Source organism: Neoarius graeffei, chromosome 3, assembly GCF_027579695.1.
Source record: "Neoarius graeffei isolate fNeoGra1 chromosome 3, fNeoGra1.pri, whole genome shotgun sequence".
In the NCBI taxonomy this organism is placed as follows: domain Eukaryota; kingdom Metazoa; phylum Chordata; class Actinopteri; order Siluriformes; family Ariidae; genus Neoarius; species Neoarius graeffei.
In genome coordinates, this window is record NC_083571.1 from 98286781 (window position 1) to 98312783 (window position 26003).

General features: G+C 42.8%; 1 protein-coding gene across 4 annotated transcripts in view; it reads left to right on the forward strand.

Moving 5' to 3' along the window:
• Positions 1-26003, forward strand: part of atad2b (ATPase family AAA domain containing 2B) — a 299539-nt gene that overhangs the window by 79813 nt on the left and 193723 nt on the right. For all 4 annotated transcript variants that reach the window (XM_060917745.1, XM_060917747.1, XM_060917746.1 and 1 more), the window contains 2 exons: positions 760-904; positions 18868-19054. In XM_060917745.1, the coding sequence (XP_060773728.1) occupies positions 760-904; positions 18868-19054 (332 nt within the window). The remainder of the gene's footprint in view (positions 1-759; positions 905-18867; positions 19055-26003) is intronic.

The following is a 26003-nucleotide window of genomic DNA, read 5'->3' on the forward strand; positions in this document are numbered from 1 at the left end:
AAATTTTTTTTTATGATCAATTCTATTTCTCATTTTATTAAATATAGGAACGCATTTTTGATCGCTGTTTTGTCACTGCTATAGCAGGTTATGAGTGTTTGAAATATGCTCTGTAATATATCAGTCTGTATGTCAAAGCAATGGCCGTAAACGAGGTTCGTTGAGACCTGTGCGAGACGTCGTAGGACGGAAGTAAAACGTACAGCAGAAATCAAAGTGGTCAACGTTGTCAAAAGACGTGCGCGCCCGCTTTCGAATGCTGATGTAATCAAGCCGGAAGTTTTGTTTGTTTTGATAGCAGTCAAGAAAGTTGGAAAAAAGTAGGCAGCAATCGTCGTTTAAACTTGTTTTTGTGCAATATTTCGTTTGGAAAACAGTTTTCAAAATGGCGGCACTGACACCTGGCTGACGCTTCACGTTTCGAAGTCTCGCACAAGTCATGAAGATCGTGCGGATAAGCGACGCCTGCCGTGGACCAAACGAACTAAATTCAACATAGCTAAAAACCGAATAGGCCGATAAGTATAATATTTAATTGCAATTAGTTGCCAATACGAGTCACGATATAAGGTTACTAACACCGAAAATGTAATCGAATAACACTTTAATTAAGAAATAAGTTAAGTTTAAAAATGACTTCAGTTTTCTCTCAGCAGATTTTTTCGTCCTGGACTTTTAATGGCAAAACTGATCTCTGAACTTTCTCGCTGTTCTAGCACCTGAAGCATGAGAGCATGTTTTGTACATTTCTTTGCACAGGCTCTGACAATCAGCTGCTGGAGGAGGACTCTTACAGTGAGGGTGAAGATGGAGCTGGTGCTCAGTCCATTTATGATGTTCAGCCAGGATCCCCAAAGAAATCGCACTCCTCTATCGTACACAAACCCTTCCTTCATTTTACTACGTAAGATACGCTCTTTATTCAAGTGTAATACTTTTACTGTGAGTACTGTGTTCAGATACAGTGGGGCAAAAAAGTCAGCCACTAATTGTGCAAGTTCTCCCACTTAAAAAGATGAGAGAGGCCTGTAATTTTCATCATAGGTACACTTCAACTATGAGAGACAGAATGGGGGGAAAAGAATCCAGGAAATCACATTGTAGGATTTTTAATGAATTAAATGGTAAATTCCTCGGTAAAATAAGTATTTGGTCACCTACAAACAAGCAAGATTTCTGGCTCTCACAGACCTGTAACAACTTCTTTAAGAGGCTCCTCTGTCCTCCACTCGTGACCTGGATTAATGGCACCTGTTTGAACTCGTTATCAGTATAAAAGACACCTGTCCACAACCTCAAACAGTCACACTCCAAACTCCACTATGGCCAAGACCAAAGAGCTGTCAAAGGACACCAGAAACAAAATTGTAGACCTGCACCAGGCTGGGAAGACTGAATCTGCAATAGGTAAGCAGCTTGGTGTGAAGAAATCAACTGTGGGAGCAATTATTAGAAAATGGAAGACATACAACCCCGATTCCAAAAAAGTTGGGACAAAGTACAAATTGTAAATAAAAATGGAATGCAATGATGTGGAAGTTTCAAAATTCCATATTGTATTCAGAATAGAACATAGATGACATATCAAATGTTTAAACTGAGAAAATGTATCATTTAAAGAGAAAAATTAGGTGATTTTAAATTTCATGACAACAACACATCTCAAAAAAGTTGGGACAAGGCCATGTTTACCACTGTGAGACATCCCCTTTTCTCTTTACAACAGTCTGTAAATGTCTGGGGACTGAGGAGACAAGTTGCTCAAGTTTAGGGATAGGAATGTTAACCCATTCTTGTCTAATGTAGGATTCTAGTTGCTCAACTGTCTTAGGTCTTTTTTGTCGTATCTTCCGTTTTATGATGCGCCAAATGTTTTCTATGGGTGAAAGATCTGGACTGCAGGCTGGCCAGTTCAGTACCCGGACCCTTCTTCTACGCAGCCATGATGCTGTAATTGATGTAGTATGTGGTTTGGCATTGTCATGTTGGAAAATGCAAGGTCTTCCCTGAAAGAGACGTTGTCTGGATGGGACCATATGTTGCTCTAGAACCTGGATATACCTTTCAGCATTGATGGTGTCTTTCCAGATGTGTAAGCTGCCCATGCCACACGCACTAATGCAACCCCATACCATCAGAGATGCAGGCTTCTGAACTGAGCGCTGATAACAACTTGGGTCGTCCTTCTCCTCTTTAGTCCGAATGACACGGCGTCCCTGATTTCCATAAAGAACTTCACATTTTGATTCGTCTGACCACAGAACAGTTTTCCACTTTGCCACAGTCCATTTTAAATGAGCCTTGGCCCAGAGAAGACGTCTGCGCTTCTGGATCATGTTTAGATACGGCTTCTTCTTTGAACTATAGAGTTTTAGCTGGCAACGGCGGATGGCACGGTGAATTGTGTTCACAGATAATGTTCTCTGGAAATATTCCTGAGCCCATTTTGTGATTTCCAATACAGAAGCATGCCTGTATGTGATGCAGTGCCGTCTAAGGGCCTGAAGATCATGGGCACCCAGTATGGTTTTCGGGCCTTGACCCTTACGCACAGAGATTCTTCCAGATTCTCTGAATCTTTTGATGATATTATGCACTGTAGATGATGATATGTTCAAACTCTTTGCAATTTTGCACTGTCGAACTCCTTTCTGATATTGCTCCACTATTTGTCGGTGCAGAATTAGGGGGATTGGTGATCCTCTTCCCATCTTTACTTCTGAGAGCTGCTGCCACTCCAAGATGCTCTTTTTATACCCAGTCATGTTAATGACCTATTGCCAATTGACCTAATGAGTTGCAGTTTGGTCCTCCAGCTGTTCCTTTTTTGTACCTTTAACTTTTCCAGCCTCTTATTGCCCCTGTCCCAACTTTTTTGAGATGTGTTGCTGTCATGAAATTTCAAATGAGCCAATATTTGGCATGAAATATCAAAATTTGTCACTTTCGACATTTGATATGTTGTCTATGTTCTTTTGTGAATACAATATCAGTTTTTGAGATTTGTAAATTATCGCAATCCGTTTTTATTTACAATTTGTACTTTGTCCCAACTTTTTTGGAATCGGGGTTGTACAAGACCACTGATAATCTCCCTCGATCTGGGGCTCCACACAAGATCTCACCCCGTGGGGTCAAAATGATCACAAGAACAGTGAACAAAAATCCCAGAACCACATGGGAGGACCTAGTGAATGACCTGCAGAGAGCTGGGACCAAAGTAACAAAGCAGGGTACCCGCGGAGTCTTAAAAGTATTAAAAAAGTATTGAATTTCATTTTCCAGAATTAAGGCCTTAAAAGTATTAAATTTCATCTTGAAAGTCTTAATTTTTTCCACGGAGGTCTTAATTTTCCAAAGAAAGTCTAACATCGTTGCGTAACCTAGATTAAATTCTCTGTGATGAAAATGAAGCAAAATCTAAAATGTTTTGCGCTGCCCTGACGTTCACACGCAAACAGCGGGAAATTCATGTCGCGCCGTAAAAGGTTCACATGAAACGAGAGCAGCAGGCGCATAGAGCAGAGAGGGTGAGGGGGAGAGAGCATGGGGAAGTGCAGATTCAACCCGAAGTGGCCGCTCGACCCTAAGGCCCCGGTCACACCGCCCGAACTTTGCTGGAGCGTTCCTTGAACGGTAGGGAGGGGGGGCCGAATTTCGACAACACTCGTCACCGCGCACAAAATGGGGAAAAAAAATCGAAAACACGGGCGTTGGCTTAGCGGTGCACCGCTGAAGCCGGCGTTGCTTTAGCGTTGGTTTAGCGGTAACGAGCGTTGGTATAGCGGCGTTCTGCGCATGCGGGCTTTGGCTCGGCGGGGGTATAAAGTTGGTTTAGCACCAATCATAGCAAGTCTCTCAGCATCCATGGTGATACAGTTTTACTGTAACTTTGAGCAAATTCGATATAGATGAGGTCTGAACTCAACGGCAGCTCAATTCCAAATGAGCTCCTGGTCCATTTCTCCCGTATTTATAGCCAAATTCTGGTCCCGCTCCGACACCTCTATACCAACGCCAAACCAAAGTTCATCGCTGCCATGGATAGCTGCTTCAACGCCCGACACCGTTCCAGCAACCCCGTGTCCGCTCGTAAAACGCTTACAACCGCTCCACCGAAGTTTGCAACATTTAATCGCCGCCCGGGCAACGCTGGCGAAGCAGCGGTGGTCCAGCGTTCAAGATTTCTGCGTTGGCCTAGCGGACCCAAGCGTCCACGAACTTGCGTCTAGCGGTGCCAAACTTTGACTGGGCGTTGGTGGAGCGGAGGTGAACTTTGCCGGGGCGGAAAATTGCCCCCTCCTCACCGCTCGCAATATTTTGTGCAGCTCAAAACTTTCGGAGTGGTAGGAGGGCCCCTTGAGAAACATCAGCGGTGGTCGAGCGTATACGGCGTTGCTTTAACGGGGGCCAACTTTTGTTAAACGGTGGTGAACGGTTACGAGCGGTGATGAATTTTTTTCACCGCTCCAGGAACGCTCCAGCAAAGTTCGGGTGGTGTGACCGGGGCCTAAATACGCCTGGGTTAAGGGGGTTCCAAATAATGACCGTGAGGCATTATGCACTTTGTGTAAAAAAAAAAAACCTTTCAACTAGGGACAATGGGGCTTACAGCTCTGGATTCTCACATGAAAAGTGGTAAACATATTTCGTTTGCATCCACAATTCAGAAGCAGGCAGCTATACTATACTATTATAGCTATACTATTCTTTTTGTCTTTTGAATGCTTCTCTGGCGTGTGTGTGTGTATGAGGGGTGATTGTCTGGACTTACATGGGGGTGCTCTCCTCTGCATGGTGTCCAGGGGGTGTGAGTAGAATGAATTCTGATTGATTATTTTAATAAATGTAATTTTGTTATTTCAAACACTCGTAAATAGTAATTATTTGAGGTTTAATCTGGTGCTCAGTATGATTTATTCTTCCCTAATGAGTGCGACAAAGGTATTAAATTTCACTTGAAATGGCATTAAAAAAGTCTTAAAAAGTCTTTAACAATCCTGGGGGTACCCTGCAAAGGCTACCATCAGTAACACACTACGCCGCCAGGGACTCAAATCCTGCAGTGCCAGACGTGTCCCCCTGCTTAAGCCAGTACATGTCCAGGCCCGTCTGAAGTTTGCTAGAGAGCATTTGGATGATCCAGAAGAGGATTGGGAGAATGTCATATGGTCAGATGAAACCAAAATAGAACTTTTTGGTAAAAACTCAACTTGTCGTGTTTGGACGAGAAAGAATGCTGAGTTGCATCCAAAGAACACCATACCTACTGTGAAGCATGGGGGTGGAAACATCATGCTTTGGGGCTGTTTTTCTGCAAAGGGACCAGGACGACTGATCCGTGTAAAGGAAAGAATGAATGGGGCCATGTATCGTGAGATTTTTAATCTTCAAGGGCATTGAAGATGAAACGTGGCTGGGTCTTTCAGCATAACAATGATCCCAAACACACCGCCCGGGCAACGAAGGAGTGGCTTCGTAAGAAGCATTTCAAGGTCCTGGAGTGGCCTAGCCAGTCTCCAGATCTCAACCCCATAGAAAATCTTTGGAGGGAGTTGAAAGTCCGTGTTGCCCAGCGACAGCCCCAAAACATCACTGCTCTAGAGGAGATCTGCATGGAGGAATGGGCCAAAATACCAGCAACAGTGTGTGAAAACCTTGTGAAGACTTACAGAAAACGTTTGACCTCTGTCATTGCCAACAAAGGGTATATAACAAAGTATTGAGATGAACTTTTGTTATTGACCAAATACTTATTTTCCACCATAATTTGCAAATAAATTCTTTAAAAATCAGACAATGTGATTTTCTGGGTTTTTTTTTCTCATTCTGTCTCTCATAGTTGAAGTGTACCTATGATGAAAATCACAGGCCTCTCTCATCTTTTTAAGTGGGAGAACTTGCACAATTGGTGACTGACTAAATACTTTTTTGCCCCACTTTATCTTTAGATGGTCACCTGTTTTAGTGCTCATGTACAACTTGTACCCATAGAAAGGGGAGAAAACATTTATATATTAAGGTAATGAATGTATAGAATGAAACCCTAAACATTTCTCATTTTATAAAGCTTGTGGTATTTACATTTTGGTATAAAATAGTCCACTGATGATCCTAAGTACATGAACACTGTAAAGACACAAATATTTTTGTTCTGATTTAAAATAATTATCATAGACATTTATAATAAATTGTTATACCTATAGTGCTCAGCGTAAATGAGTACACCCCCTTTGAAAAGTAACGTTTAAAACAATATCTCAATGAACACACACAATTTCCAAAATGTTCACAAGACAAAGTTTTTAATATAACATCGGTTTAACTTATAACGTGAAAGTAAGGTTGATAATATAACTTAGATTACACATTTTTTCAGTTTTTCTCAAATTAGGGTGGTGCAAAAATGAGTACACCCCACAACAAAAACTACTACATCTAGTACTTTGTATGGCCTCCATGATTTTTAATGACAGCACCAAGTCTTCTAGGCATGGAATGAACAAGTTGGCGACATTTTGCAACATCAATCTTTTTCCATTCTTCAACAATGACCTCTTTTAGTGACTGGATGCTGGATGGAGAGTGATACTCAACTTGTCTCTTCAGAATTCCCCAAAGAAAATAATTTCTTTACACCACAAAGGTGAAGGCTACAAGAAGATCAGCAAAGCTTCACTTATCGGTCAGAATACTGTAGCAAAAGTGGTACAAAAATGTAAGAAAGATGGAACTGCAACCATCTCATAAAGACGTCCAGGTCATCCACGGAAGTTAACACCTCGACAGGAGCGTCTTCTGATGAAAAGGGTTGAAGAAAATCAGCATGCAAGTTGACTGCAGTTATCTAAAGAAATAGAAAGCCAAACTGGGGTGACTATTTCCCGTGATACAATACGGCATACACTGCAGAGGAATGGCATGCATGGATGCCGTCCACGAAAGAAGCCTCTCCTAAAGCCCAGGCGCAAAAAAGCCCGCCTAGAGTTTGCCAGGGCCCATGCTGACAAAGATGAAGACTACTGGGACTCTATACTCTGGAGTGATGAGACCAAGATAAATGTTTTTGGAACTGATGGCTTCAAAACTGTATGGCGTCGCAAAGGTGAGGAATACAAAGAAAAATGCCTGGTGCCTACAGTGAAACATGGTGGTGGCAGTGTCCTTATGTGGGGCTGCATGAGTGCTGCTGGTGTCGGGGAGCTGCATTTCATTGATGGCATCATGAATTCACAGATGTATTGCTCTATACTGAAAGAGAAGATGCTACCATCACTCCGTGCCCTTATTCGTTGTGCACTTTTCCAACATGACTAAACACACATCTAAGGCCACTGTTGGATTTCTGAAGAAGAACAGGGTGAAAATGATTCAGTGGCCAAGTATGTCTCCTGCTCTGAACCCAATCCAACACCTATGGGGAATTCTGAAGAGACAAGTTGAGCATCACTCTCCATCCAGCATCCAGTCACTAAAAGAGGTCATTGTTGAAGAATGGAAAAAGATTGATGTTTCAAAATGTCGCCAACTTGTTCATTCCATGCCTAGAAGACTTGGTGCTGTCATTAAAAATCATGGAGGCCATACAAAGTACTAGATGTAGTAGTTTTTGTTGTGGGGTGTACTCATTTTTGCACCACCCTAATTTGAGTAAAACTGAAAAATGTGTAATCCAAGTTATATTATTAACCTTACTTTCACGTTATAAGTTAAACAGATGTTATATTAAACTTTGTCTTGTCAACATTTTGGAAATTGTGTGTGTTCATTGAGAGATTGTTTTAAATGTTACTTTTCAAAGGGGGGTGTACTCATTTACGCTGAGCACTCTACAGGCCACTTTTTCCATGGAATAAAAACACGTGTTCTGTTACCTTCTAGCAAGTTTATTGATGTCATGCAATATTATCATGTCGCTTATCCTCCATGTATTACGCCACTCTCCCCAATGGAGAATGAGCAAACAATATTGTTATAATATTGCATGTTGTCAAGACAACACGACGTCACACATTGAAGCTCATGTGAAGATCCAATGACAACTTTTCTGCTGCGCATGCCCACAATCATTTCTTTGTCGACTGGGAAAGAGAGAAGACGAGGCTAATCCAGTGCAAGGTTTAAGCACTAAATAAATAAACTGAAACTAAAGATGTGCTGATCACCCGAAAGGCTACCAAAACTTCATTATATGTTCTTCATGCATATTTACAAGAGAAAAACATACCAACGGACATTAAAAAACTGGAAAAGAGACACATCAGAGATGTAAAACTTCCACGCTAGTGAGTGACTGTAAACAAGCATGGCCACCGGGTTTGCTTAGTTAAAAATGGAAGATTTTGAGAGAAATTTGGCTGCCAGGTCGTTCTGTCGTGTGTAGCTGTCTATGTTGATTTTAAAAGTAGCTTAGTAAATTACACAGGGAAAATAATAATATTCAGCTTGACTGCACTAGCATTGATCTGCGCTAGCACTACACTAGCTAGAAGGTAACTGGACTGCCGCGCTAACAGCACTGAGTTGCGGGTAAGCACACGTTGACCTTCGCTAATGCTACTGCTATGCCTGCTGGAAGCTAACTGGACTGCTGTGCGAACAACACAGAGTCACGTGAAAGCTAGCATCGGCCTTCGCTAACGATACGTCGGCTGGAAGCTAACTGGACTGCCGCGAGAACAGCACAGAGTTGTGTAAGCTAGTGTTGGCCTTCGCTAATGCTGTGCTGGCTGGAAGCTAACTGGACCGCCGCGCGAACAGCACTGAGTTGCGTGTAAGCTTGCATTGGCCTTCGAGAAGAGTGTGTATGTATAATGATCATAATGTTGGCTGGCTTTTTTTCATGGTCAATCAGAGATATTCCATTCAGCTAGCACACGGGCGATTGCTCTAAGACAACGAGGGAGGCTTAGCCTCCTCTAAAAATGACGAACATCGTGTAGGATGAATTGCGCTAGGCTTATGTTATAGCCGACCTTATAACATTGCTATTTCAGATCCAGAATCATAGAAATATATGTGCTCAACCCAACTACAGTGCGAAATCATTCCCGTATAACTTTAATGTGCGCGTGAGTTTTTCCCCCTCGTGACAGCGCGATGCAGCGCAGCCTCAGTGGACTTCAATGGCATTTGGGAGCTATGCGCTTTTCAATCTCAAAATGCAAGACGATTATTGGACAAATACTGCGAAAACGCCCGCCCACGGAGTCTCACGGACTCCCAGCCTCAGTGGACTTCAATGGCATTTGGGAGCTATGCGCTTTTCAATCTCAAAATGCAAGACGGTTATTGGACAAATACTGCGAAAACGCCTGCCTACGGACTCCGAGCCTCACAGTGGGAGGGACATGGCAAAGCTTTCCGCGAGGAGACTGGTGATTGGTGAAAGTGGCCGGATATTTTCTTTGATTGACAGCTCGTTTCAAATATAGACAGGCAGCGGTGAATTTCAGTTCAGTCCCATGCGGATTCGCAAGTGCTGTGGTGTATTGTAAGAGATCAGCTTACATTTCGATTTCATTCATTACATACGGTTTCTACCAGCTTTTTTAGTTTGTATATATTTTCATTGTAAATAAAGTGTAAATATAGTGTTGTCAAGTTTGCTATCTTAGTTCCAGAAATTTTGTTTATTTGAGTGACTGAACTTGAACTTGAGGGGGCTAGTCAGCTAGCAAGAAAGCTGCGCACGGATGCCAAGCATTGCTGATTTAATTTTGGCGAAGCCATTTGTCAGTCTTCCTTTCGAGGAAAAAATTAAAATTAAAGAGCAGGGTAGACCAACGCCTCAAATTGACTTGGTGAAAAAGGTAGGGAATAATACTCGTTCCTTTCAGCTCTCCTGGTACGAGAAAGTGAATTGGCTAACAGCAAGTGACCCACATCAACAACAGTAAATAGGCTACTTTAGTAATATGTCATGGATGGAGCAAAAATATAGAATCTATTTAAAATGTTTATGCTGAGTATATTATATTGGAATATATATTTTTCTGGATATGAATTAAACACAGCTACAATTTGGAAAACATTTTTAAACAAAAACACAGCCGAGAACATTTCACACTACAGACCTGGATTAAAAGTGAAGGGTTATCAAAATTGTCAATAAAACATTTCTCAGTCAAAATAAGTAAAATATAGGGAAAGTGTCATTGAATGAAATGTGTGGCACCCAGCTGTACTGCTGAGGTTCCTGACAAAGAGCTGCTTTCAATAATGTTCAATTTTTAAACAACATGCCACAATTTTAAAATATAAAATGTTAAAATATACCCCCCCCCAACACCACCATCATGTATATTGGACAGTAGGCTAATGGGCCAAAAGAACCTGTTATTTCACAGTTTGTGACGCTGCCAACAATCAGCCAGATCAGAGGCAAGAGTATGGGCAAAACTGATGTTTTTTTCTTTTAAAATCTGGAAATATCGTAACCGACCGGCCTCCCCTGTTTGAAAGACTACCAGCCGCCACTGAGCTAGCATGATATTGAACAAGTCTTTGACTCGTTCAATATCATGCTAGCTGAATGGAATATCTCTGATAGACCACGAAAAAAAGCCAGCCAATATTATTTAAACATTCCTTTTTGTGTCATCATAGATGAAGTGATGGTTAATCATCATTTACCTGATTATTTGAAAGTGCACAAATACACACAGGGCAGCAATATATTATAGATTTACCAAGAAACCAGTAATTTATGCTGCTGTCTGTTGTCCTGTACTGGAACGACAGCTTAATACAGTCGTTTTGAGAGCAGATGTTCTTTTATTGTCATTTATATTAATTTGCTTTGCAGCCAACTTTTTTTCTGTTATATCCAGTTATATAGGAAATATTTCGGTCATTAACTGGCAAACAGTGCAAATTGTTTTTTAATAAGGTTTTCTCAAGACTTAAACGGTTATTTTATTGAAATTGCCATTAAATATGATGGTTATTTTCCTTTTTCCTGTCAGCAGCGTGTTTATATACTGTCTGGCCAAAAAAAAAAGTCTCGCGCATTAATATTTCGTTGGACCGCTGTTAGCTTTGATTATGACACGCACTTGCCATTGGGATGGTTTCATTAACGTTATACAACGTCACGACACTTGTTTCCATCCAGAGTTGCATTAATCTTCTACTGAGATCATCTCGACAGCAAGAGAGTTGAACCATAAGTCTTCTCCAGCACATCTCAAAGACTTTCAGTGGGGTTAAGGTCAGGCCAATTCATGCGTGAAAATTCCTCAGGGCAGATTCTACCATAACAGAGGCCAGTTAAGTCCCATCTCCTTAAATTGCTGAATTGATTATTTTGATCATTCTATTAAGTTTTTCTAGTAGCATTTGGGGTCTTGGATATTCACAGTAAATTTTAGGACAGGAGTCCTGGTAACTAATTAATAAAAGCCTGACATGACAGACATGCTAAATGACAATAGACCCCTTTCACTGACATCACCCGAAACCGGAAGTAAACAGACCCTGCGCCATTTTGGAAGACCAACAAACTCGTGATTAGGGGGAAATAACAGCAGCGGTATGTGAACCCACGAGAATAAAGTGGAGTGGCAAACGACTTAAACAAATCTGAGCTGTTTTACTTATGATTTATTGGCCCAACAGTAGACTTGAAAGAAACCTGTGTGAGACTTGGCAAAAAACTGTGGATATAATGGATAAGTCTGTGCATGATCTGCGGACACTTTGAGGTAAGCAAACGCAAGAAATTCAGATTTAAAACATGCGAAATTGGCCCCAAGTTGATAACTGTATGAGGAGCAAGCCTCCCAGACTTCTACAATTTAATAATAATAATAATTTAGGATGGTTTGGGGCTTGCTCGCTGCTGCCAGGTTGGTTGTTGAGTAGCCTGACTGTTTTTTTTTTTTGTTGTTCTTGCGTGTGGTATCATTGTTGACGCGAGGTTGTTTTTTGAACATGCCAGTGCGGACACTATTTCCCCTGATGAGTTATGACTTCAGACGCGATGCGTGTGTGGAGGTGTGGAGTCCGCGTGATATGTGCGTAAGATAGGCTTCTCATTTGTTTGGAGATCCGCGCTCTGAGACAAGCGCAAGCACACACACCCCCCAAGGGAAAAAAAGGGACCCCCCGAAAATATCGGCATAGTTCAAACACTGAGTAGTAGGCACTGGGTGTAAACAACAAATAGTTTACAATGTCTGGGTAGCAAACAGATGGCAGAATTGGTGTCCGGTCCTCCTTATGTTTCCATTCTCCCTTGCCGCGAGTCTTATCATATGGGTCAAACCCATCAATCACAGCCAGTTTCTCCACATACCGTGCCCTTTCTGCAGCTGGTAATGTACTCACATAACCAGAATTATCATCCATCGTGTCACTTTACTCTCGCTCGTACTTTGTTTTATATTGTGAGTGCATATACTTGGTCTTCCAATATGGCGCCTAACAAAATCTCGCGGCGCGGTGACGTCGTGAAAGGGGTCTATAGAAACACATCGGTTTCTATCATCAAAATCTGACAGACAAACTAACGTCTACCATCATATTCTGACAGACACTCTCGATGACAATAGCAACAAAACTGTTTCTTACATTATTAATCTGACAAATTTAGTAATAATATTAAATACCTCATCACTAGAACCAAATAATAAAATAAAATATTGAAATAAAGATAATTTATTTTCAAAATTGAAATAACAATAATTGTCAGAACAGTGACGACAGACACGACTGTGTCACTTTCGCGAGGAAATAACACATTGAAATGGCCTGTCGGCTGAAAGGGTCGCAAGTGGCTCTGATTTATCTCAACTTACGATAGTTTTCCTCCAGAAAAATTTAAATATGAATGCACAAATATATTCTCAATGTTTCTATCGTCAAAAATTTCTATCGTCAGGATAGCTGACAGAAAATCTTACCTTGATTTATTTGATGAAATCTAGCTGTCAGAACTCCAAGGCCGAATCCCATTTCACCCCTTGGACCAACCCCTTAGCCCTTCCCCTCCATTTTGCGCGTTCACGTGAAGGGGTAGGGGTATCCCAATCCCAGTTAACGCGGAGGGGTAGGGGAAGGCGTAGGGCTTCTGTACCCCTCCAAACGGAGATTTTCCTGGAGCAGACTCCGAACGAAGGGGTTTGAGTGATTTCCCACAATGCCATGCGGATTTCAGCGAGATTTCATGCGGATTTCAGAAAGATGGCGGTTCCCACGGCGAAAGATTGTCATAAATGTATTTTCTCCATTATTTACGTGTTTTAAGTTGTTATCCAGAGGAAACACGCCGCTTGATTCGCTTTCGAGCTGAGAATGAGCAGCGATTTCTGAAATCCAAGCTGCTGCTAAAAAGCTTTGGGAGTGAGTATTGTTTTCGGTTGCTTTACTGCGTACGTTTTGTTCTGTTATTCTCGCTTTTATTGTTTACATGAGTGTTCTGACACCTCATTCTGTCGGATGTGGTGCACGAAGCGCCAAAGATATCCCATTCAGTGGCGTTAGTTAACAAATCACACCCTGCCAGCAGAGATTTCTGGCTCTGACTGGAGCGGCTGGTCGCAGCCAATGACGCGTCGCGTTTTGCTAACGTAAACGCTGACGGAGGTACGCGATGACGTATGCGATCGTTGAAGGGCTATCCCAATACGTAAGGGTTGAATTTCAAGCCCTATCCCTTGTAGCTCAGTTTCAAGGGGAAGGGCCAAGGGGAAGGCGGAGGGGAAGGCAGAGGGGTAGGGGTAGAAATTAGAATTGGGATTGGGCCCAAGTCTTGCCCGGAAGTAAATGTCTGCCGTCACAAAAATCATGCGCAGTAGAATTTCCTCTTTGCATCAGTCAACATGTGCGTGGCGAGGGCTTGAATTTTGCTATCGTCAGGTCCATTTGACTGACAGACTGACGATAGCATTTTTTAAAAATAACTGTGGGCTTCTCTCGTGAACGAAATAGTTTTTTCGCTGTTAATCTATTTCAACTCTATCTGTTGACGCCCAAAAATTATAAAGCCTGCTTCCACACGATAACTACTAAAGATCCATAATGGCCGAGTCTACCGTCAGGTCATCTGACAGAAATTCACTGACGATAGCAACAGGGATGATGAAAGGGATTTTTAAAATGGGAGTTAAGTCTGTCAGATATGTAGCCTAGTAAACTAGACCCACCCGCCTAGCGGCCAAAAATATTTTTGCCTAGCGAATGGGTCTAGCCTCGCACCATATAAACAAAAACACCCCGGGCATCAAATCGTGCCCGCCAATCACAACGCAAGGTTTTTGTTTGGATTCTTTGGGCGGGCTTTTGCAGGAGTGACGACAAAGCTGCGCGACGCTGGAGAAAGCACAACAGGAAAGATGGCTACGGCTAGTGAACAGCGCGCGTTTGACTCCGCTTTGGAATCAGTTTTAGAAGAATTAGACTTGGAGTTTTCGTTGAAACATGAGCAGGAAGAGGCTCTCCGCTCATTCCTTTTCAAGAAGGACGTTTTCGCTGTTTTGCCGACCGGCTATGGCAAAAGTCTGATCTACCAGCTGGCTCCGCTCGTAGCCAAAAGGATGGGGCTAGTTTGTGCAGTACGAAGAATTAATAAACAGCTTTGAAACATTACTTTTTGATTTGTTTCTTATTTTCCCGTTATTTTAAATTTAAGGGAAATTATTTCACCAAACACCACTAAATAAAAACTCTCAAAAACAGTTTAAGCAAACCCTTGAAAAACACTTGGAAAAAAATGTGTATGTGGTACAGACTCCAAACTTGTGGTCATTATCTCCAAACTTCTTAATATCTAGAACCTATTTATTAATTAATACGCATTTTGAAAAATTATTTATTTCAAGGCCTCCCCCACTGCTTTCTGTCGCTCTGACTACGTCACAGTCACTGTTGCGCTGATTGGTCAGAGCGTTGGCCTATACGCACAGAGACAGTTTAAAAGACAGCGATTTGTTCCTCCTACCCGCTTCGGAAATGTCTACGGATCGAGGCCAGACTAAATATTCACATTTAGTCTGGCTTGCCAGGCTATCAGATATGTCAAAGAAATAGAACTTTATTCTTTAAAAATCTTTTATTGATATACTCAGTGTATTTTTAAATGACGTGCGGTTTTAGAAGACCAAATACCATATTTTCAATCTTGAAAATATTACCTCACTGAAAAAAGGACAAGAAAAATTTCTTATTTTGTGGGCAAGTGGTTAACGGATCCAGTTACGGTAGAATCTGCCTCAGGCTTCTTGAACCACTCTTTCACATTTTGAGCCCTAATTTTATATCTGTGCCATCAGGGAAGGGGGGGAAAATTAATTGATTGGATAACCCATCAGTTGATGATTTGGTACATTCAGGTAGTCAGTTGACCTTCATTTTATTGCAACATAACATTGCTGAACCTCGAACTGACCAACTGGAGCAACCACAGATCATAACGCTGCATCCAGAGGCTTGTACAGTGGCCATGATGCATCATTTCATACGCTTCCCTTCTTACCCTGATACGCCCATCACTCAGGAATAGGGTAAATCTGGACTCCTCAGACTCTACATCAGCTTTTTCCATTGCTGCTGAGTCTAATCTTTATGCTTCCTAACAAATTGAAGCAGTTTATTTAGATTTGCCTCACGAACAAGTGGTTTTATTCTGGCCACACGGCTGTTTAACCTCAATCCTTTGAGTTCTCATCGCATCGTGAGCGTGGAAATGCTCTTACTCACTATTAAACATAGCTGTAAGGTTCTATTCCTGATTTTTTTTTTTTACAATTTGACTTCAAGCGTTGAAGTGATCTCTGATCAGTGACTCGAGATTTTTTTTTCTGACCACATTTCTTCTACAAAGTTGACGGTTCTCCACTATCCTTCCAGGTTTTAGTAATGCATTGGACTGTTCTTAACCCAATTTCAGTAATTTCATCAGTCTCTTGAATTATTTTCTTTACTTGATGCAGGCCAGTAATTTGATGCTTCTGAAACACAGGAACATCTTTTCCATGACCACAGGAGACATTTTCCAGCATGTTTGTTTAAGAAATGGGAAGCTACTCACTGCATCAGTTCGGGTTAAAATAATTGTTGCCAGCTGAAACACAATCACTGCGGTAATTATCCAATCAAAGGCTCTGAAGTATTTGTTTATTTCAATCCAAATGGTTTGCTTAACAGGGTGTAGTGGTCATTGCTGTGTTCAGATTGGGCAGCGATCTGCCAGTCATCTCATACCTGCCAACCTGTCCGCATCTTGCGTAGCCGCTATGAATTTTTACCTCATTGTACGACTGTACGTTTTCACATTAAAAAGTATGCATATCATCCGAACTCGCATTTCAGTCAAGTTCTCGCTGAAGTTGATACCGCTGATCTGTGAGAAAACCCAAAGCCAGAATGGAACACTTTGCCCAATCCCCCCGCCCCTCTTCCAGAGCGTGTGGCTCTGCCCTCTTCACCTCCTCCCCTTCCTCCTTCGCGTCTCTGACTTGAGTGCAGCGGTGCAGCCAGGTGACTAGAGCGAGTCGGGGATTGAAACGTCGGTTAGAGACGTTGTTTTTATATTTGTAACAGAAACGGTTGTGTTTTCACGTGTACTCGTCTTCCTAGCCGTTATTTTGTGCATTTACAACACCAACAGTACAGGCTAGTTCTTCATTTAACTTCGAAGCCGTCACTCGAGGTTGCATATTCGATACGGTAACCAACGAAACCTGATTACAATTCCTCTCGCGCTCTCATTGAATCACTATGATAAGTGCCACTTTATTGATGTGCTCAACAAAACGTAGCGTGTTGTATATCTTAAGGGCAGTCGGTAACTTCTGTCAATGGTAGCCTAGAATGTTTGCAGATGATGTGAAGTTGAAAATTGGTCATCCCTCTTATGAAAAAAAACCTGCGTGGTACTGCAGTATCAAATGCTTTTTTATACAGTATTACTGCAGTAAATGCAATATTTCGAATGCAAATGCAATAGTTTGCACGTGAAAAAGGCATACTACAAAATACTGCAGTGTACTGTATAATGCAATATTTTTACTGTATAATGCAATATACTTCCAACATGTTAAAAAATGCAAAAGTCTAAACCTATTGAGGTTTTTCACCCACGTGACCAAGTCATGTGATGCATCGTTAGGCTGCCATTTTGGACGTTACGGCTCGAATCAGTTTGAATGCGAGGAAGGCGACAAACGAAAAACATAAAAGAAAAAGGAGCGAGATGCAGAAAACACCTTCACTATCCAGCGACGTAGGGCATTTACAGGGCGAGCAGAAGGAGAGGTATTTGCAAAAATTGAGGTTAGCAGGCTTAGAGAACGACGTTTACCTGCTTCCACCAGGATTGTTCACTGACGTGTACACGGAAGTACACGAAGCCCTCGTCTTTACCTGACTTCGTTAGAATGTCGTTAAAAACCCATCGCCATACACAGGTATTGATCTGAAAGCGTATAAGAGTTTGGATGCCTACAAATATTTTGTGTCAGGCTGGGTAACATGCCTACATCAGTGGGTCGTCCCTGGAGCCGGTGGTCGCCATCTTATTACAGCTAAGGTTTGTTCACATTTTCATTTACTTTCGGTCCTCAGGATAAACAAAATGTTATTAAATGTCATTGAAATAACTTCTTAGTCTGTTGAGACATGGTCCGTTATAAATTTGCTGTTACCAGGCAATGACCAAGAACTGTATTATTAGGGTCGGTGTCTGTGTTGTAGCAGTGTACTAGCAGCTAGCTGTTAGCACTAGCTAATGTCAACAACATAGCTAGTATGTTACTGTAGCAATCTTTACGTTCAGTCATTTGGATGACTGTTAAAACCTTTCAGTCTCAAGTTTTTCCTTTACTGTATTTACTAGTTTACTGTAATTATGATCCGGCAGCTATTTACACCGGATCCAGTGTAAATAGCTGCCGGAGCGCGCTCCGGCTTGCTCCCCCTCAAATTAAGCAGCGCGCTCCAGCTTGCTCCCGGAGTGCTCCGGGAGCAAGCTGGAGCGCGCTGCTTAATTTGAGGGGGAGCAAGCCGGAGCGCGCTGCTTAATTTGAGGGGGAGCAAGCCGGAGCGAGCTGCTTAATTTGAGGGGGAGCAAGCCGGAGCGCGCTGCTTAATTTGAGGGGGAGCAAGCCGGAGCGCGCTGCTTAATTTGAGGGGGAGCAAGCCGGAGCGCGCTGCTTAATTTGAGGGGGAGCAAGCCGGAGCGCGCTGCTTAATTTGAGGGGGAGCAAGCCGGAGCGCACTCTGGCAGCTATTTACACTGGATCCGGTGTCTGTAACACTTTTTTTTTTTCAAGCTGGTTCTCCCTCTCTGTCTGCAGCATTAGTATGTAGCTTGACCTTCAAAATGGCGGACACTGGGGCGTCACGTGACCCTGTGACGTCAGGTGAAAAACCTCAATTGCATGGGAAATTTGTGCATACCATGTTTCGTGTTGAAAGTGCCTTTTTTACATACTGTATTAATTTAATGTGTTATTTATTTTGAAAGAATGGCTCTGGTTTAATTTCATTTCATTTGCACATGTATTTAATGTTTGTTGTGCTTTTCAAAACGGAAGGAAGTTCCCAAGAGCCATCAATAACAGTTTCCCAAAGTCTATCAATAGGAATTTTTTACAAAGCTGGACTATGTTCCCAAGGTCAGTCAATAAAACTGGATTGAAAGTGTGTTTTTGGTTTGCTGGTTGTGGTCTGTGGGGGCGCATGCGCGCCGGGTTGGGGTGAGGTTGACGCGAGGGGGGTACTCATGAAATTGTAAAATTGTACTCATAAAATTTTTTCAAGGTTGGCAGGTATGTCATCTTCAGAAAAAACATTGTCCAAAATAATCGCTTCGCTCTGTCATAAAGTAAAACTGTGTGTGACTTATTTTCTTTCCTTCTGAATCAGGTCTGCCTATCAGCAGCCAACCTCATACCGACCACGGCTTTTGCTAACAGGGCCTCAAGGTTCGGGTCAGACCACACACCTGGCTCCTGCTCTGCTGCATCACCTCAACAAATTCACTGTGCACCGCCTTGACCTGCCCACTCTGTACTCTGTCAGTGCCAAGACCCCGGAGGAGTCCTGCGCTCAGGTCAGCACACTCGCACTCCACTGTGTTTGAGCCACTTTTATTAAATTGTGTTTTTTGTCATAGCAAGTTCTTTCTATTTAGCTTTGTGAGTCAGATTGGTAGAACCTGGGTCATGTATAAGCTACATAGGTGGCCATTTTAAATGAAAATGGGTTAGGAATAGGTTCACTGTTTTATTCCTTTCTTTAAAATAAGCCGTTACTTGTCATTGTTGAAGTAATGTCATTTAATATGAAATTTAGTATTGTTCTGTCATGTTAGCCTTTCCGTGTGGAGTTTGCATGTTCTCCCCGTGCCTGCACGGGTTTTCTCCGACAGTCCACAGACATATACCCTGTGTCTGAAATCGTTCAGTCGTTCACTACTTCCTATATAGAGAATTGCTATATAGTGAGCTCATTTGTAAAATGAAAAAATACTTTCGGACACTAGTCCGTCATGCTGGTATTTGCCATTACTGTCACACAATTAAAACGTGGCAGATCATCCGGCTGGCGGGTTTTCAAAATAATGTGTCTTGTCTCGTCTTCTTCCGCTTATCCGGGACTGGGTCGCGGAGGCAGCAGTCTAAGCATGGAAGCCCAAACTTCCCTTTCCCCAGACACCTCGGCCAGCTCCTCGGGAAGAACACCGAGGCGTTCCCAGGCCAGCCAAGAAAAAAGCAAGAACCGTGACGTCGCCCGGTATGACGCAGCCGGGCCCCCACCCTGGAGCCAGGCCCGGGGTTGGGGCTCGTATGTGAGCGCTTGGTGGCCGGGCCTTTGCCCATGGGGCCCGGCCGGGCTCAGCCCGAAGAGGTGACGTGGGCCCGACCTCCTGTGGGTTCACCACCCACAGAGGTAGCAGTAGGGGATTGGTGCAGTGTGGATTGGGTGGCAGTCGAAGGCAGGGGCCTCGACGACCTGATCCTCGGACACAGCGGCTGGTTGGGACATGGAAGATAATATTATGTATATATTATTTACCAGCTGGGAGGTCTGTGTCGTGAAATACCGTGACCGAGGTCTTGAAAATACTGACCGAGGCCCGGCCTGACCTTAAGCTGGTAAATAATATATTTAATTTTTTCTTTACCAAATTCTAACAGAAAACGAGAGCGCCCGAAAGAGAAAGCAAAGCCAAAGCGAGCCGGCATTTTGAATCCTCATTCACGGCTGTAATGCAAATGGCTTCCTTCTCGGTATACAAGTGCACTTCCGCGGCAGGAAAAAAACTACATTTTGCCGCCTATGTTGTCCTCTTGAGTCATTCAGGATTCAGCCATGTTTTTGTTCGGCGTTAGCAACAGTTACAGGTTTTCGGCTTTCTCCTGAAATGTTTTCTTTTATTTCGTCTTCATCAGGGTAGTAAAACTCGCTTTCGCTGTGAACTCTGTCGTTATCGCTATCCATGATGTAAAATTAATGCTATTATTACTGAGAAATGCGAAAATAAATGTTGACAAAAATTGCTACCATGTTTGTTGTTCTTGTGAACGAGCGAGTCCCGAAGGTCCGTAACCGGGGTCCAGATCGTAGGATTCCGGACTGCTTGCGAGCCAATCAGAGCGCACGATTTGATGGAAACCAGACTGTGAAGAAAATAAATCTATATTATTTACGAGCTGGGAGGTCCGTATCGTGAAATACCGTGACTGGTCACGGTATTTCACGATACGGACCGACCTTAAGCTGGTAAATAACACGCATATTTTTGTGATAAACACATCATATTGAGTATATTTCCCACATTAATAAATACAAAGTACCTGCATCTTTCAGTTCTTTTAAATCAAGGCTGAATACTTTTTTTCTTTGCCGCTGCCTTTTATTAAATCAAATTTGAGACTTTTAATTTGATTTCTTTCAGTGCGACCGCAATGCATGATGGGATATATTGCTTGGTTCGTGACCATCGGTTGTATTCTCCTTTTCGTGATGCATTGTGGGATACTTTGAGTGCACTATATAGGGTGTAATAATCCTCACTATCGTTTCAGACGGCACTACAAAATGGCGTCCTCACTATAGAGAGCGTGCACGTGACATCACGAGGTCACGTGATATTCGTTATCCGCCATTTTGGACGGCAAGGCCGCGCATAGAACTTAGACGAACCCGTTCTAATTATCAAGTGTGTGGGAGTAGATCTTTCGAGAATGGTTACATCTTGTTCAGCATTTGGTGTAATCTTCGAATTCAATACTCCTAGTACATCTGTTAAAGGAATACGCCACCCCCAAGTGAAATTGAGTCAGTCCCTGCAGTCCCTAGAGTTGGATGAGTGAGCCAAAGTGTTTTGTAGCCGACCCAGCCATTGTCCTGATCTGGAAACGTCCCGGTTAGCTTTAGCTTAGCGTAGTCGCTGTAATCCGGTGTCTCCAGATAGCATTGTCATTGCAAAAGTGAATTAAATAACTCAAGATTTTTTATAATTATTTCTCATGACCTGTACATTCACATCGAGTACACATATCAGTGCAAATTAACACGAAGGGATTTACTAGACCAATTTATATCTGGAACTATTTTCGGCCACAGCACAGGCAAAGCACCGCTGCAGGCGCAAAGACACCACGCAGCACCTGAAAACCCTGGTTTCCCTGGTAACACTGGTGTATTGACGGAAGTTGTGGTGCTGCGTGGTGTCTTTGCGCCTGCAGCGGTGCTTTGCCTGTGCTGTGGCCAAAAATAGTTCCAGATATAAATTGGTCTAGTAAATCCCTTCGTGTTAATTTGCACTGATATGTGTACTCGATGTGAATGTACAGGTCATGAGAAATAATTATAAAAAATCTTGAGTTATTTGATTCACTTTTGCAACGACAATGCTATCTGGAGACACCGGATTACAGCGACTACGCTAAGCTAAAGCTAACCGGGACGTTTCCAGATTAGGACAATGGCTGGGTCGGCTCCAAAACGCTTTGGCTCACTCATCCAACTCTAGGGACTGACTCAATTTCACCTGGGGGTGGCGTACTCCTTTAAGTTGATTTTTGGATTGAATGATAACTGCATACTTAGAAACTAGACCGTCTCTAACGTTTAAAATGGCTATGCCTAGCCCTACTACCCTGGCCTAGTCTATGACAATGTTTTATCTTTTTGTCTCATATATGCCTTTGAAAGGCCAATCCATAGTAGGGATGGCGAAAACTAAAAAAAATCTTGACCGACCACCGAGCCTCATTAGCCGGTTAAAGTCGGTTAACCTATGAGTTTAAACAGGGATGCAAACGGCGGATGCTGCCTTTTTCACGGCTGAATCGTGCAGATCCGATTTTTTTCTTCAGGGGGGCGTTGGAGTGTCTGAATAATTTCATCAGAGTAAATTCTGTATTAAAATTACTAAATAAGCAAATGCCTTACAGTCCATGAAAAATAGGAAGTATGAGAAGAAAACTGCCCACGTTTTTGCGGAAGCTGCGCAGATTTACTGTTTTTCAGACAAAAACATACATATTTACAACCGTCATTATCTGGAACCGAGTTTAAATTTCAAACATTCTTAAGATAAAACGTCCTGAATAGTCTCTTTATGATAAACGTCTTAATGCCACTTACCCGTGAGGTTATCAAGTAGACTTCCTTCTTCGGAACCTTCCAGAGGTGTAGTTGGGATACCCATCCCGCAACAAAATATTTATAAACTTCCAGGCTCTTGTAAGCTTTGAGGGCTTTGCCAGTGTATCACGATTAACAAGAAAATTGTAAATGTCGTGGTAGGCCAGATCGGGCAAATCGCCGGCACCGCAGCTCCGAATTTCCCTGAACAAGGATTGCGGCAAGTTGTACGGATGTGCAATCCCCAACCTGGAACACTTTTCCACGTAACGCTGCCTCACGTCACCTTCAAGATGCTGAACAAACTTAGACAAGTAATCGCGCGATGTAGATGGGGTATTTTCTGAATTTTCTTGGGGATTACTTCCTGGATCCATTACGCTCGCGCAAGGTAAACTATCCTGATGCCGTCCAATATGCCGGAGTGGGCGGAGTACACACGTGCGGGTCACGTGACTGCACATCCTCTATATAGTGAGTAGGGAGCGATTTCGGACACGGGCATGGATTCAGTTAACCGCTTACTCTGAACTGCCTATAGATGTGAAGGGTTGTTCGTCTCTGCGTGTTAGCCCTGCGATAGATTGGCGACCTGCCCAAGGTGTATTACCCTGCCTCTTGCCAATTCAGGTCAGCTGGGATTGGTTCCAGCTTCACCAGTGACCCTGATGGATAAGCGTTATAGATGATAATGGATTGCCAAAATGAATCTATATAGTAGAGATGGACTTGTCGTGGTATTTCCTTCATCAATATTATTTCTGAAAATCTGATGTCCATAGTTTTTTCTCTGCAGCTTCATTGACCGCAGATTCCCCCAAATCTCTCCCCCAACCAAGCAACACACAAATCGAGGTGGAACTCTTTGATCTTGTAGTTAGATTTACTTTTATGCAAATGAAATCCATGAAAGCATGTCATAAAAATGGCTTTGAGTACTTGATGTCCATTAACATTCGATGGATTCTTTTAGGGATTCCCAATAGTATTTGTGACAAATAGGAGCCTGGAGATGAGACTGAATCTTTATTTATTGAGCACTCACAGTAGATCAATACAGCCAGTCATCAGTCTGGATAGAGAGGAGGAGGCAGGGTGAAAAGTTTGTTCTGCTGAGTGATTTATCTTTCATTTAGAACCCCCACACAACCTTTTCTGTAAAGACCGAACAGAGCTGGCACGGTGGAGCACAAACATAAAAGAAAAGATTATTTGTTTAATAATCTCTCGAAATCTCCAGTTGGTGCAAGTTAGACTTGGACAACCTTTATTGTCATTCAGTATGCAACAAGTGTACGCAGAACGAAATCTCGTTGCAATTTGGCTCGGCACAGAATGAAATATGAAAGCGTATTAAATTATGCAGCAGCAAAAATATTATAAAGTGCCCTGTGGAATTAGGAATTGTTCAAGTATAAATAGAAGTTTGGATTTGGAGTTCAGCAGTCTGGTGACCTGGGGGGAAAAGCTGTTCCAGAACCTGGTGGTCGTGCACCAAATGCTGCGGAACCTCTTTCCAGAGACCAGGAGGGAGAACAGTCCATAGTGAGGGTCTGAAGGGTCACTGATTGATGTTTAAGTCTAGTGTTGATCTTGATTTATATTTCTTTGATTAACAGTTTATATAATACTCTCCTCCCCCCACCCTTTTTTTTTTCGGTTGAGAGTACGTCATGCGCATTCTGGCTGCCGCTTCTCACCGGAGCTTTTTATTTTATTTTCTCGCCATTTATTTGTTTGTGTAGTTTGAGGATTGTTTTTGTTTGAGTGTTTTTGTCCGCCGGTTATGGTGTAGCTCCGGACCCAGTTTTGGGCGTCGGTTCCCTCCAGGCCTTGGCTTGCCGTGAGCGATGCCTGTGCTCCTTGCTATGGACTGCAGTGAGCTTGTTGCTCATTTTAACATCGGGGTTGTCCAGCGCTCTGTGTTTTAGTGCTTGGCGTGATGTTGCTTGGTGGTGTCGCAGCGGCTGTGCAGGCGGTTTGGGACATACCAGCGCTCTGTGTGACGGTGCTTCTGCGCTTGCTTAGTGGATCCATAGCGTGGTGTTCCGAGTGATGTTGCCCGGCTGTGCTGGCAGTGTGGGTCTTGTTTTTGTGTGCCTTTTGGTGGGATTGTGGCTGGTACACCATTGGAATGACATCCTGGCCTCTATTTGGTGGACTTGTTTGTTTTTTCCCCTTCCTATAATTGTAAAGCAACTTTGGGTTTTGAGAAAGGCGCTATATAAAATGAACTTCTCATCTCATTATCTGTAGCCGCTTTATCCTGTTCTACAGGGTCGCAGGCAAGCTGGAGCCTATCCCAGCTGACTACGGGCGAAAGGCGGGGTACACCCTGGACAAGTCGCCAGGTCATCACAGGGCTGACACATAGACACAGACAACCATTCACACTCACATTCACACCTACGGTCAATTTAGAGTCACCAGTTAACCTAACCTGCATGTCTTTGGACTGTGGGGGAAACCGGAGCACCCGGAGGAAACCCATGCGGACACGGGGAGAACATGCAAACTCCACACAGAAAGGCCCTCGCCGGCCCCGGGGCTCGAATCCGGACCTTCTTGCTGTGAGGCGACAGCGCTAACCGCTACACCACCGTGCCGCCACTTTCAAGAATCTATCATGTGAAACATTGAACACTTATGAACACATGGAATTATGTGGTAATATCATAGTTTTGATGCCTTCATTACTGTTCTACAGCAAGGGTGGGCAATTATTTTTTCCATGGGGCCACATGAGAAACAGAAAATTTTGTGGAGGGTGGGACCAAAAGGCTGAACTAAATTCTGCATAATATTAATTGTATTTCTTTATATAAAGCAGTAAATAACATTGTTTTTACAAGCTGCTAAGACTGGTAAGAGTATGGAAAAAAACGAGGTTGCCTTACAAATAAATTTCATTTATTCAATCAAATTTCCCAAAACAATGGTTAACAAAATATGAATGTTTGTCCAATTTTTTTTTCAGTCACATTCACCCCAAAACACAAAACATCACAATATTGTCTTTCTCCTCCAAATATCAAGCAAGATACATCATATTAAAATAATGATGCCCACATTTGTAGTCTAATCACCTCATTTGGTGTTTTTCAGTTTTTTATTTGTTCAGTGGTCTTTAACGAGTGCATCAAAGTCAGGTTGAATGTCTGAGGTGGAGATGTGAAGCACAGCTGACATGATCATCAGTCGATTCGGTGTAGGTATCGGATCTACAGATCAGCTCCGGCGCCTGCTGATGACGTTACACTATGTGATTGGCTGGACCGTTTGAAGGATGACGTACAAGTTTGTGGTTGGTCTGGACAAATTACGGAAGTAGTTATTGCGGGATTGGGTTTCGTGGGATTTCATGTCATGTTCATGTCGCGCGCGTTGCGTTTTTGTTGAACACA